Source organism: Nipponia nippon, unplaced genomic scaffold, assembly GCF_047370975.1.
Source record: "Nipponia nippon isolate SJK-2023a ecotype South Korea unplaced genomic scaffold, ASM4737097v1 scaffold_3, whole genome shotgun sequence".
NCBI lineage: Eukaryota > Metazoa > Chordata > Aves > Pelecaniformes > Threskiornithidae > Nipponia > Nipponia nippon.
Window position 1 is genome coordinate 71,061,573 of NW_028262347.1, and position 13,929 is coordinate 71,075,501.

Here is a 13,929-nt window from a genome sequence, read left to right on the forward strand (position 1 = left end):
ACCAGTGCCAGTAATGCCATCTGCAAAATGAAATAAGGTTAATATAGGTCATGCACCGTAAAGCCCTTGAGTGTAATACATGGTACACAGTTTTAAAGAAGAAAAATGAGATCTCAGTAAAGAAACATGAAATTTAACAAGCAGATAACAACACAGGGATTCCTTAAGCTTCCTTGTGGTCCCACTAGTCGCTCTTGGGAGAATATCCTGCTGCTTCCTCTTTGGAGAGGAAGAGGAATGGCTGTTCCAGCAGCACGTAATTGCCTGAACTGCTCCTGCACCCTGGCATCTCCCAACGCTGCTTCTGCCTGGCCATATGGGAGGCGACTGGGAGCATGTTGCCTCCTGTGCTTTAGTGTGGTTTGAAGCCTAAAGGCAAGAGCCACCATTGACAGGGATTCCAGCTGTGGCCTTTGAGCCTGGAGCACGTGCCAATTATTTATCTTCTCTTTCACTGTACCAAATAAGGATTGGATTGGAAGGAATGCTCTAAAAATAGCAAGAGCCCATGCTATATAGACGAGCAACAGAAGGTGGTATGGATCTTTCTGTTGAACCTTCTAAAGAAACATATTTTAAATGAACACACAAGAAACTAACACTAATTAAGGAATAGTATTCTATGGAGACCTGTGGTAGACACTATAATAGTGCATTAGCGAGCTATGCATAATTCAGCAATGCTGGATTCTTTCAGACATCATCTACAGGGAATTTTGCCTAAGTATGGACTTAATAATTTGTCCCTTCTTGTGCATGCCTAAGTGTTCCTAAGGGCATCATTTGGCCTGCAGAACGCCTATTACCGGAGGTGGTGTGCAAGAGAGGAAGCATCCATTCTGAGTCTTGAAAACCAAGCTGAGATGATAGGATGGGTCATTAGAAAGGTTGTCTTATTTGTAAATAGACATTAAACATGGAGCCCTATGATGTGATTTTTTTTTTTCCCTCCATGCAGGCACTTTTCCAAAAAGAATTGCAAAAAATAGGCGGTTCACAAAAGACCAGGTTATAAGCTAGCATTTTTCAAAATGGTAGCTTAGACACAGGCATGTGAAAACATGCATAGGCACCTAACCAAGTGGTCTGGCAGCATAGCCGTGTGTGATGGAGTTAAAGCTACTTGGTGAGCTACTGCTAAAGTGAGCTGTCACAGCTTCTTATTCTCTTCTCCTCCTCAACTGCAAAGGTAAGCTAGCAGGGAGGTGTTTTATCTTGCCACTGGAGTAGGATAAGGACATGTAAGTGGACAATTACGATGACTCAACTGACAACAATTAGTTACTACATTAGCCTTTTATATCTTGCCCTGCCTCTTATTTTCAGAGGGTTGATAACCTGCTTGCCCCTAGTCAGACTAATTGTCTGTGAATCTTAAGAGCATTATTTTAGATACTCATAAAATAGAAAGATGACTTGCTAATGGGACTTTATGCACATTTGATAATGTACTATTTTATCATTGCTACCTTGTCAGCACAAACAGCAGGGGCTTTTGCAGGTCCCCTCAGCAGCATGCCTCTTTTTGCCACCAGTCCTAGAAGTCTTGGAAAGGTATGTGTTCACCCTGTGTCACTGCATATTGTTATATCTGAGTTGCAGCAACCAAGATATATTTGTGCTCATTGCAAGTACTTATGAAGTAGCATGGCATAATTGTCCCTCTGCAAGCATCTCTCTCTAAACTATTGTTTAAAACTGTCAGACCCATCTTTGTTCTTTATTAAGAGTAAGGCAACAGCACAGAGTCTGTAGTTATCAGGAGGTGATCATTCCCCAAGGGCATTTGAAACCCTTCACAACGAAAAGGTTGTGATTATTACACGATTGCTATACTGCTTATTATTCCTTATTGCTTAATTATGGAACCAGAGTGTGTTTCCTGGATGCTGTCATCTAAATATGATTCTCTAGTTCTCATGCTCTGCTTCAGTGTTATGTGGACTGGGAAGCTTTGTAGCGTTTTGAGATGATGCAGGGGATAGCAGGAGGGTGCATCAGTCACGGCAGCTCTTCTGGCCTTCGGGAGACCAGGGCATTCAGTCCCTGCCCTGCCAAATGCTTGCTGAGAGGCTTTGGGCAAGTCACTCAGCTTCTGTATACCTCAGCTCTACACCTCTGCTCAGGTGCTACCATAAATAAGGCTGTGTGAGTATTTAGAATAGAAATAATATAATGGACTTCATCTTGACCTCTAGGTAAGGACTCAGGCAACACTCTGTGAAGACGCTGATTTTCTTTTTAGCGTGTGCACATTCAGCTGGCTTATATTGAGTGGTCTTTGGTGGAGCGCAGCGGCTGAGGGTCGTGTGTGTATGGGGGGGTGAGAGTGCAAGGGGAGACGGGATTTAGTATGTTAAAATACTCTACCTGATTTCACAAGACGTGTGACCGCAGCCCAAGTGGTCTGACTCCCAACAGCACTGAGAGCTCAGTTGCTCTCGACTGGAGAGAGCTTCTCAAACAGAGGCTGCAGCACTGTTCGTATTTCTTAAGGTTTATTCAGATTTCCACCTCTGGTTAAAGTAAGCCGATGCCGTTTGTGCTTGCCAGTTTCTGGCACTGTAATGTATCACATGCAGGTGGGTTACTAGGTTGGCAGCAAGCCCACCTGAAGCAGGCGTGTAATGCTGCTGTGTTTCAAAAACGCTTTGATGTCTCCACTCTTTACTGATTCAGTGCGCCTTACATGACTCACTGCCTTGAAAGGCAATGTACTGTTGTGGTTACACATTGGAAAAGAGTAGAAAGTGTGGCCTATTCCAGGCTCACTGGGCCTAGAAATCTACCCTGAAGAACTCATTTTTTTAAGTCTTTGATTTAATGTTTCATTAAATCATGTAACCGACTCTAAGGAAAGGGAAAGCCATCCAGCATGTATTTTAACATCAGCCTTTATTTTTTTGAGTGAATACATTCATAGGAAGATGAGAAGATGGGTGATGAAACTCAGTTTCTAAATCATCACCTAAATTTCCAGATAAAACTCCTGCTGAACTTCATTCCTTAGACTTGTTTTTGAAAACTTGAATAAGAAACAGACTTGGTGAAACTCCCCTATTATTACAAGGTTGGCATAAAGGCTACTTAATGAGGTGCTTTTTATGGCAGTGGTTGATTTTTAAATCCCTCTTTTCATTCCTGAAATCTAAACGTTAATAGCACCTTCCATTGTGGGGCTCTCTGCTAGCGTGCATCTTCTGTCTTCTGCGAGAGGCTGCATGCAATCCTGCTAGCAAGCTCTTGTGTCATAAATAGAATTTGTTCAGGAAATAAAAATGTGTTGTTTTCATTGTTAGAGGATGCTACTAAATTGGCTGTATGTTTGTCTAATAATCACATCTAAAGCTGATTATTCTGGTAATAGCCTTAAGATATTATTTAAAAATAAATATATAAATGCACTACTTTTGTACTAATACTAGTTTTTAATCTGTTCTTGTTTCTATGAAGTCTGAATGAGATTTTCAAAATTGAATAATAATTTGATCCGTTAATCTTTTGAAGCTAGTAATTTTATTTTCCCCTCTTTGCAGTCTCTGAGGCTCGCAAATGAATAGAGCTTCATTACTGGAGTCTGCATTTAATAACCATTATCCATTATCTTGTAATTAAGACTCCCTGTAACGAATCATGAGGACAATGCAAAAATACATAGTACATTTCTTTAATGAACTGGAAAATGTTCATCTTGTTCTATTTAGTAATGAGTTGCTGAATAGTCGTTAAATCCACTGGAGAATAGAGCTAGATGGATTTTGAAGACTATCTTGAGTTTGTGGTTAATCTATTAGAATTAAAATTTCATCTTCTATTTTTATCAACAGCTGATTAGAAGTCATTCTGTTTGACCAAATTGATTAGAAGACCATATACAAGGGCAGCTGTTGTTTAATGAAAGTTTTTAATGAAACTGTACCATAGAGACTTGTAATTATAAGACTTATAAAAGCTTTGACTTACCTTATACTAGAAATAATGAAAAGTATTGCACTGAAGGACTTTAAGTGCTACATTTCGAAAGGGAAATTAAAAATATAATTTGGCAATGTTGAAGTTTCACTTCCACTGTTACATGTTTTAACGTGACTATCAGATGTCCATAGTGTCTCTCTGGAAGGGAGTAGCTCTGAAATGTGTAACTCAATTGTCTCTCCTACGTGCTCCGTTCTTTGCAAAGCTCAATCAGCCATTAATTGCCTCTTTTGCACACAGCGCTGTCTGTGGAGTTAGAACTTTTTTTGCAAATAACTGTTTCTCTTTAGAATGGGAATTGTCATAGGAGGGTACAATTTAACCACCAATGGGCTGAATTAGTGCCTAGACAGGAAGCCTACAGAGAAAACCGTGGTCTTACAAGACACAACGTTAGTGATACCGTTCGATTACGTTTAAATCACAGGGCACAGAAACATGCCTGCCTTTGTTTTCACTCCCCATCCGGCTGAGAGCTAGCTGTGTGCCAATCAGCTGTGTCATCCGGAAGATAGGTCTCTGGAGCGTGCCACAGCACACCATCAAAATGTAGTCTAGGCAACTCTTTAGTTTGAGCCAGTAGTGAAACTTTCCTTGCCTGCTCTAGGGGATGTTGTAGAGGCATCATCATTCAAATAAGAGACAAAATGGACCCTACGCCAAATTTGAAGTGGAAGCAGATGCAGTTGCAATTGACTTAAGTGGATGATGCACTACTACACGATGTTTGAATTATCCCTCTTCTTCTCCCAATTACTTTTGATAATTAATGATCCCACAGTACACCTTTTCTAAGAAGTAGGTTCCCAGGGATGAAGTGTGCCCTAATGCAATTAAAGAAGTTTTGTCATTGTATTGTGTCAGTGCAGGATCATACACTGCAAGGCAAATTTTTTGATTAGTTTCTTAGTTTTTTGTTATATTGTGCTGCAAGATTCTTTTTAAGCCAACCCAGAATAGCAAGAATGCACAAGAACACTACACAAGTATTCAGGACAGGCAGTGGAGAATATTGTTCACAAGTGAGAAACCAGAAAAAAAAAAGCCAAGGCTAACTCTTCTTCTTCAAATAACGCAGATGTTTTGACCTTGTTACTGCATTATATCAGACCATGGCTTTAAGTATAGTAATTTGCAATATTATAATTGCAAAATGCATAGGAAAGGAATTTTTCCCCTGTTTACAGTATTACACAGGTTTTGTAAATACACAAGGGATTTCTTTCCTTTCACTTTAAACAGCTGTGGGAGATACAATACTAGACTGTCAAATGTGAAACTAAATAGATGCAAAGTTAAATTAAAAAAACTGATGAAAATTGTTTCTATTCAGAAAGATCCTTGTGGAAATACTCAAATGTTGATTTATATGCAAAAATTGTTCAGAGGAAATAATTTCCATTGTTGTGGTTAGTCAGACACATTCCTACTAATGTATATACACGCATACATTGAGTGTCTGTACAGGAAACATATATTATATTGGACTGTCCTGAAGAGATTGTTGGTCTGATAGCTAGCGCAAAGAATTAAGAGGTGGGATGTTCATTTAGCTGCTGGGATGTCTGACTTGCTCTGAAACCAGATGGGTATCATCCTCCTGCTCTAGCCTCAACCAAAGCAAGGTTAGCACCGACACCACAGGGACGTACGTGTAAAGGAGTGCTTCATAACTACTGTGAAGCATGAGGACATCTTTGGAGGGTGTGAACTACATATGTGCAGAGTGGCTCTTGTTCTAAAACTACCATAAAGCTTTTTACTTCCTTTCAGGTTCTGATTTTATAAAGACATCTACAGGAAAGGAGGTAGAAAACGCAACCTTTCCAGTCGGAGTAGTCATGATGCGAGCCATTAGAGATTTCTACTGGCAAACTGGCAACAAGGTAATTCTTGATACCTTCATAAAAATTAACAGGCTCTGCTCAGAAGGAAAGAAGACTTTAATAGTTTCAAAATGCAGAACATATAAATCCACATACATTAGCTTCTGTGGCCATATGAGCAATAGGTAATGGGACTTCTCTCTTGTATTCCTCATTTAATTTGCTAATATTTGTATACTTAAAAAAATAAGGCACTTTTGGCTTTCCTCCCTTGAATAACTGTCTCTTCATTCTCTAAAAGCTCATGCCATCTTGATGCATCCCCAGCTGCATTTGGGTTTGAGTTTTGTTTCACCAGTTAAGGTATTTAAATGGTCATCTCCATTAATAACGGCAAATCTCAAGCCGACAGTGATTGGCGCACTCCCATAAACCTCAGTGGAGCTATACAAATTTATAGCCATTGAGAATCTGTCCAGTGTACACAACTGTATTTTCTGACTTTGTTCTGGCAACTCAAGAGATAAATTCTGCTCTTTCCTCCCTTGCCAGAGGGCTTTCCAAGGGGACAAGGCGGCAGATCCAGTTGGAACCTGTTGTCTGCGATGGAGGGAGGGAGGGACAAGAGCTGGAAGAACATTATGTCCTGGTACATAACATTTATCTGCCAGGTCACTGTCAAGTGAGGTCAGTGGGGGCAAGGAGCAGAGGGGAGTGTACGGCAGAGCCAGTGATGAACTATCCGTGCATCTATCCTTGCGCTGAAACAGTAAGAAAGGAGGAGGTTATCCAGGAAAACTTAAGCCACCTCTCTCCTCCTTTATCCACAGGCAAGTGGGGGCTGCCAGTTAGATCTGGTGCTGGTGTTCAGCAGCAGGCTTTGTCCTCACCTGCAGCCTCAGGGAAGGAAACTGTATCTCTAAGACCCTCTCCTCATTTCTGGGTCACCCTTCTGTCCTCTCCAGCTCACCCTTCTGTCCCTTCTGCAGATGGCCTTTCAAGGTATGACGTTAGGACATTGGATGAGCAGCGGGGTAGGGGCTGAGATGGCTTCAGGGGCTATTGGAGCTTGAGGAGCACATGACAGCAGGCTAGATGTGTGTTCAGCTGCTCTCTCTAGTGATCTAGATGAGGCCAGTGCAGATCCCTGGGCTGTCCTCACTCCTCCCTTCCCCAGCCTGCATCTCTCTCTGCAACGTGACAACTGGAGCAGCTCCCATAGTCTTGCTTCTGCGGGAGCACCATTACTGCTGCCAAGTGGAGGCAGATCCCTGGGGCCGGGTGACTCACCCCGGCACTGGTGCTGCTTACACGAGCTGTGTGCCAGAGGTTGGGCTCTGCTGCATTAACACAGCTTTGTACCTATAATTGGATATAAATGTTGAATTCACCTTTTGCTTTAAAAAGATGCATTCCTGGTATAAAATGTGTTATTAGGAACGAGTGCTTATGTCTGTGTGCATGTGTGTGTCAGTGAATTAGATGTAAACTGACTTTATGTGCTTTTATTAACTGAAGACAATATTATCAGTGACAAGAGATTTCTAAATGGTTTCTTTAACAAACTAATTTTGCTGCTGTAGGGATGCTTTCTAGCAAGGCGTTGGCTGGGAAAAACAGGTTAATACAAAAATTAAACTTCTTCGAGGAAAGGAACAAGTTGCAGAGTAACATTTATTGAATGATAAGCTGTGGTGGTGATATGAAAAGTGTGCAATATAATGGAAAATAATCTTTTCCTGTCATTATTGAAGGACATACATAAATTGGTTTTTCTGTTGGGAAAACCCCCAATCCAGAAAAACTTATTACTTTTAATAATATAAGGTGAAGAGAAAATTCTTGAGGAAATGAACTTATTAAGCAAAGTAATGAAATGCTGTGAAACAGCAGGAAAATGGTAGCTGGACTTTGTAATGCTCTCGAATTAAATTCCACCCCCCCTTCCTTTTTGCGTTTTTATGGTAGTCAGATGTGCTGTTTGGCAAGCTGGTAAATGGAGGAGAGGACAGGCTGGTCTTTGTCAGCTTTTTTGCAAAGAAAAGAGCTTTTGGAATCTGCTAAAAGGGGAAGGAATTCTGCATGGTGTTTTTAATTCTCTTATTGACTCTATTTTATGTGTTTTTGCCACAGATTATCTCAAAGAGCTGTAATATTTCTAGGAAAAAAATCTAAATTTTAGTTTCATTAGAATTTCTCTTCCTGAGGGAAAACGCATTCCCACTATTTTAATTTATTGTCTAGAAGATGCTTTTCCACTTGCTGTGGTTTAAATTCCTTTTGGAAATCTAACATTAATAGATGTATGCATACACTCACGCATCCATTCATCCACAAAAACACAGTCTTCGAGTTTTGGATTTATCAAACTTTTCCTGTTATTGTTCTTTATAATCTTATTGGAAATATGCTGCTATCACAATGCGTCAGTGTGAGAGAAGGATTTATTCTGTGTTTATTTATCCTGAAATCACCACAAAAAAATTACCAAACATTTAAAAACAGATACTTTTTGATTCCACTATAATATCCATAAGTTACAACGAAATCCTCAATGCAGTGAGGTCTCAGGAACATATATACAGAATTCAGAACGATAATTCTTGCAGGAGGTGGCTGACAGGAAGGAGTGCCCAAAGTAAAGGCTTATGGCCGAGGGAAGCGTAGAAAGAATCACTGTGCTACCATACAGATTGTTCAGATTTAATTTTTTTCTTGATGCAGAAACACTTTTTCCCAATTCTCCTTGTTTTTCAAGAGTTTAGTAAGCTGCTGCAGGACAACATTTTAGCTAATGCAGGTGACAGAATTTTTTTCTGAGGGATTTGATAGCTGTGTGTTACAAGCTCTGTCTCAGAATGAGATGCATTTAAATGGTACGTAACCAAAAGACTGGCATTAGGGGTGCATGCCAAATCACCTCAGTGCTGGCTCTGCACAGCAGGGTGATCGTGGGATTCAAGACATGCTTTACCTCAGAAATAGGTTTTTCTTGGCCTGTGTGCCTCTACATACATGGCAGTTCACTTGACCAAATATGACACGTATCTCACATCAAGTGACTGAAAGCATATCCAGTTTTGCAGTTCCTGTGAAGCACAAAACTTTCAATTTTTGGTAAAGACAGACCTAATTTAATTCCCATTTGGAAAATTTTAGTGAAAATTAAACCTCTGATAGGTTTGAATGTACAGCCTAATCATGTATAACTGTGGTGCATAGGCTTTTTATAAAATACAACCATCTCTCACTGCTCTCCACATGAGTCAGCTGCTTCACGTGCTTTATTTCAGCATCTTTAGTGTTATGTTATTGCATGTATATTTGTTGTTATATATTTGGAATTAGATTGTGACATGGGCAGTAGGTGATATGCAGATATCCCAGGTCCTGCCTAATTCCCTTGGCCTAATATGTGCTATGGCCAAAGTACTCCCATTAGACCTCAAACCCAGCTCCTGAGAAAGTGCACTGCGGTCAAAAATATTACTCCCTCAGTTGCTGTCCCTGGAGATGAAAATGTTACCTTTTGTAGTGATGACTGAGGCTTGATAGCTCTCAGCACTAGTCCAGAGCTTATACTGTTTGCAGTCAGATACTTACTGAGTAGAGTTGTTACATACACCACAGGCACTTTGAGACTGCAGGTGTACAAATGCTGATTGCTCTTCTAGGGTTGCTGATGAATGAAAACGTGTATTGCACTTTTTTTTTTTCTATATAAAGGTTGGATTTAAACCTGCTGGGGGCATTCGGACGGCAAAAGAAGCTATTACTTGGCTTATGCTAGTGAAGGAGGAACTGGGAGTGGAATGGCTAACCCCAGAGCTCTTTCGCCTGGGTGCTAGCAGTTTGCTGGAAGACATTGAGAAACAGGTTAGTTGTTAATGGTTTTCAGTTTGGTGGAGAGAAAAAGTAATCTTTCTAAATGTGCTGGCTTACTGTTTTTGCAGAATATGTTTTCTGGTGCTGTTTATAAGATAAGAGAACATATATCTAATTCATTATTAACTACAGGTTCACTTCCAGCCCAGTATTTCTTTAAATTTGGCCTGTCGTTACAGACATTTGGGACTCCGATATTCCAGCAGCTGGCAATTGCCTGGGCCAGGTGTGCAATGCAGTGAGCAGAGGGGCTTCTGCAAGTGCATGATAGTGCACTTCTCTGCACACCTAACTGTTGCCAGTTCAGCTGACCCTCAAAATATCTCACGGACCCTTTGTGTCACTGTGCTGCAACTGTTCACAATATATTTCCATGCTGTGGAGAAAGTCACATCTCATCCTACATATGCTACTGCTCATAGAGAAGTTTTTACATATTGATTATTTTCTGGGGAAGAAAAGCAATTGCCTCCTACAAAGCCTCATTTTTCTAATTGCTTTTATTTTTGTGCAGGCTGGTCACTGTGTTTACTGGCAGACAAATAGCATATGAGGTGCAGTGGCAATGTGTGTAGTTTCCTGGGGGAAAAAGGGTTCTGTCCTGTCTACCCACGACCTACTTCACTGGCACAGGGTGTCAACCCCAAAGGATACAGCATAGTTGAGAACAGTGTGGTGTCATAGGAACTACTAAACCATTAGGGCTGCTGAACTTCACTCCCATGTTCATTAAACCCAGGAGATGAGGTGATATTAGCTTTAACCAAGAAAAAAGTTTGAGAGTCCTTGTGCTGGTGCTGCTGGTGGGACAACATGAGATGTAGGCGATTTGGGGGAGGAAAAAAGCATCAGTCTGTTCCCTTTCCCCACCTTTCCTAGCAGCTGAAATACTGACATGTCTTAAGAAATACAGAACAGCTGAGAGATGTCAGGTGAATATTCATGACTGTTTAAAATCCCTGGCTCACTCCTGCAATGAGAATAATATTAGCTTGCTTCATTGCCAGAGTGCCTCTGCCTCGCTCTTGACCTAAAATCATGGCCCTGGTTATGACAAAGGAGCATGAGCTTTCTTGTTGCCACTGCCATCGCTGCTGAGTCTTACAACACAGTCAGTGATTGTGTTGCACGATTTGTTCTGATTTCTTAAGGGTGGCATCCTTTTATCTGCCAGGGATTGCACAAATGCCCCAGTCATGACCAAAGCTCTGCTATACTGTGCCATCTAAAAACATGTAAGATAAAATGTCCCAATCATTATATTCAATAAAACAAACACGTATTTAAAAAAAACCCAAACAAACATAGAAAATGGGGAGAACACTCCCCTGCCCCCAAGACAGTACAGTTAAAAGAATAGTTTGAAATGAGCCATATAAAAGCATAAGCAATTTTGGATACTTTTAATATCACAAAATAATACTGAAATTGTCAAAATCAACAGTGAGAGTAAAGCATTGTCTTCTACCGGGCTCTTTTTGAAAGCTTTGTCAAAAGCAACAAGAGTCTTTGCTTTTTTTCTTTCTTTCCAAGCAAAGCAGCAAGAGCTCTTAGTTCAGATCCTGTATATAAAGGTATATTACATCATATTTTATGCACACACACACACACAAATATCCATCATCTTCATCTGGCATGCCTTTAATTTGTTACTTCCTTGACACTTTCAGATTTATAGTCGTATATAATTCCATCATAAATTTTCTTTTTTTCTTGCAGATTTTCTATCATGTGACTGGCTCTTACGCACTTCAGCATGACCTGGCAATGGCTTAGACACAAAATCAACTCAGGATTACTTTTACAAAAGAGGTCTTTAAGCAAACAGCATTCAGAAGTCTTCTGACAACCAAGTGCATATGATAGAATTAAAGGCCTAATTCTCCCTTCTTCATATTTTATAGTATTTCAAAATATGCTCAAGTCTGCTGGTTGTACTTGATCCAAAAGCAGAAAAAATTGTAATTCTGGAATAGTTAAATAGTTAATACTTACAGATTTGCAAAGTTAATCTTGCAAAGTCTTCCTCAGACCAGGCTGAAAAGCTTATTAATGGCAACACTGAAATACTATGAAAAAGATTTAGGTGGCCTGGTAACACTGTGCAGTCACAGAATATGAAATATCTATGGAATGTTTCAGATTGCTAATTAAGAGCTACAGATCTTGGAATAGCTTTCCATTCACCTCAGACAAAATCTTCTGCCACAGATGTGTTGCACTATTAATTGTTATGTTGATTCAGTTTCAAGCATTGTAACCTGAGAAAATGAAACTTGGCTATTACTTTCTTTTATAAAATGTCTCTGTAGCAAAAAACCTTTTTTTTTGTATTTTTCCCCCAAACTTGGGCACAGACATCCATATTTAGACTCTCGAATAAAGGTGGCTTGATTTCTAGAGCAGCTGAGTATCCACAGTTGCTCCTGAAGTTAATGGGAGCTCTGGGTGATCAGAACAACTGAAAATCAAGCAGCCTCTATATAGGTGCCTAACTATGCATTCAGGGGCCTATTTTTAGGCATTTCACTCTTAAAATTTTAGTCTAACTTGCTTAGAAGCTCCCATTCCTGTCTCCTGTCATTTTAAAACACATTCATGCAAATCTTTACATTTTAATGTAGGGGGGGTTGACTGTCAGTTTGCAGGTGTCACTGCTATGCTGGCTGAACTTCAACTTTGCCATTCTAAAAGAAGTTCTTTAATTTAAAAGGTGATTTGAATTGTGTCCTATACGGGGTTTACAGCTTTAATGTAAAAAGTACTTTTCTCAGAGCACATTAAGAATAATACCGAAATCATCAACACCACCTGAATTTCAGACTGGAGCTAGTAGATTCATTATTTCAGAACTGCATTCTGCTCACTAACCAGAGTTGTACTAAAAACTTAATTATCTTATCATCATGACTAGTCTCACTGACTTAAGTAGGTCTCATCAGGGAAGCGAGAGGAGGAGGATTTTGCTGTAAATCAAGCTACAAGGTACATTTATTACAAAGAGATCTGTGCTTCATAAAGATAATAACTCAGTTATTTATCTGGTTATACCACCTGAATCACTAGTGCTCTGCAAAACACCTTGGACAGATAGAAAAGCTGAATAGGGAAAAAAAAGTATCAGAGAAACAACATATACAGAAAGCAAAATCCTATATGCAGTGCTCAGTACTAAAAATAGGCCTTAATTTCTAAGGAAGTAGTTCATCCAGGGCTCTCAGCCTTTTTCTGGTTTAGGTCTCAACACAGAAAATGAGGCTGAGCTGTGACTATATTTTCACACCTTTCTCTTCCTGGAAGTGGCCTTTTTTGCCACAGGTTTTCCTTCTGATTTCACTGCCAGTCTCTTGAAGGAAAAAATCCAATGCCTGTTTGTGTATTTAGAGGAAAACTGTGCTGCTGAGCTTTCAGAAATACAGAGCCCGTTATGTGAAGTCAGCTCCCACCAGGTGCTTGCCAGGTTGACCCTCTGCCGTGCCCTGCCAGCAACCGCACACTGGATTTTGCTGCAGTTCAGCTCTAGCTGTGTAAATGTTAGAGTGTATTTCAGTGCTTTCATAACAAAAAGATTCACCTCACTTGCAAAGTACACTTTTTTGTTGTTGGTTGTCTTTCGGATATTCAGGGCGAAGACAGAAGCTTTTTTTTTTTGGAGATGCTTTAGTTTCTAGGTGAAGGACTCTGTGTAATTCCTTAAAATTAATGAAGGTCCAACTTTGCCACCTAACTATTTAATGCGAATACCTCTGAGAACAGCCTCACTGTTTCCACAGGAGCTACGTATCGATTAATGAACTTGGCGGGAGGAATTGTATATATTTCTGTTGACGGCCCCGGTTCGTTTTGATGTGCACATGGGCTGCTGCTGGTTACTTTGCTTCAGAGGGAACAGGCTCCATTTGCAGAGGGAGAGGTTCAGCTTCCTGAAAAGTCAAAGATAGCCGCTTCCCTTTCCCATGAACGTTACAAACACACCGATGTGAAACAACCAGTGTTTTGGGACAAGCTGGGTTGGAAAGTAAATTAAACAATTGTTGAAACCTGTAATTTTGGGGGGGGGAAAAAAAGAAAAAATGTAAAAAATAACAGAATCTGTAAACACACTCAAATAAAGATGATTCTGGTTTTGAGGTGGGTTTTTTTTTGAGGAATAAGCAGAAGGCTCAGTCTTACAGAGTGACTGATTGTCTTTGTTACCTTCTCTGTGACTCAGGTGAGTTGTATTCATACCATCTGTGGTTGT

General features: G+C 40.1%; 1 protein-coding gene across 2 annotated transcripts in view; it reads left to right on the forward strand.

The window, feature by feature from the left end:
* DERA (deoxyribose-phosphate aldolase) overlaps positions 1–13,816 on the forward strand; it is a 57,540-nt gene extending 43,724 nt beyond the window's left edge. For both annotated transcript variants that reach the window (XM_087767365.1, XM_087767364.1), the window contains exons 7-9: positions 5,749–5,861; positions 9,528–9,677; positions 11,406–13,816. In XM_087767365.1, coding sequence (XP_087623491.1) covers positions 5,749–5,861; positions 9,528–9,677; positions 11,406–11,462 — 320 coding nt within the window. In that variant the 3' untranslated portion in view covers positions 11,463–13,816. The remainder of the gene's footprint in view (positions 1–5,748; positions 5,862–9,527; positions 9,678–11,405) is intronic.
* Positions 13,817–13,929: the final 113 nt, after the last annotated feature.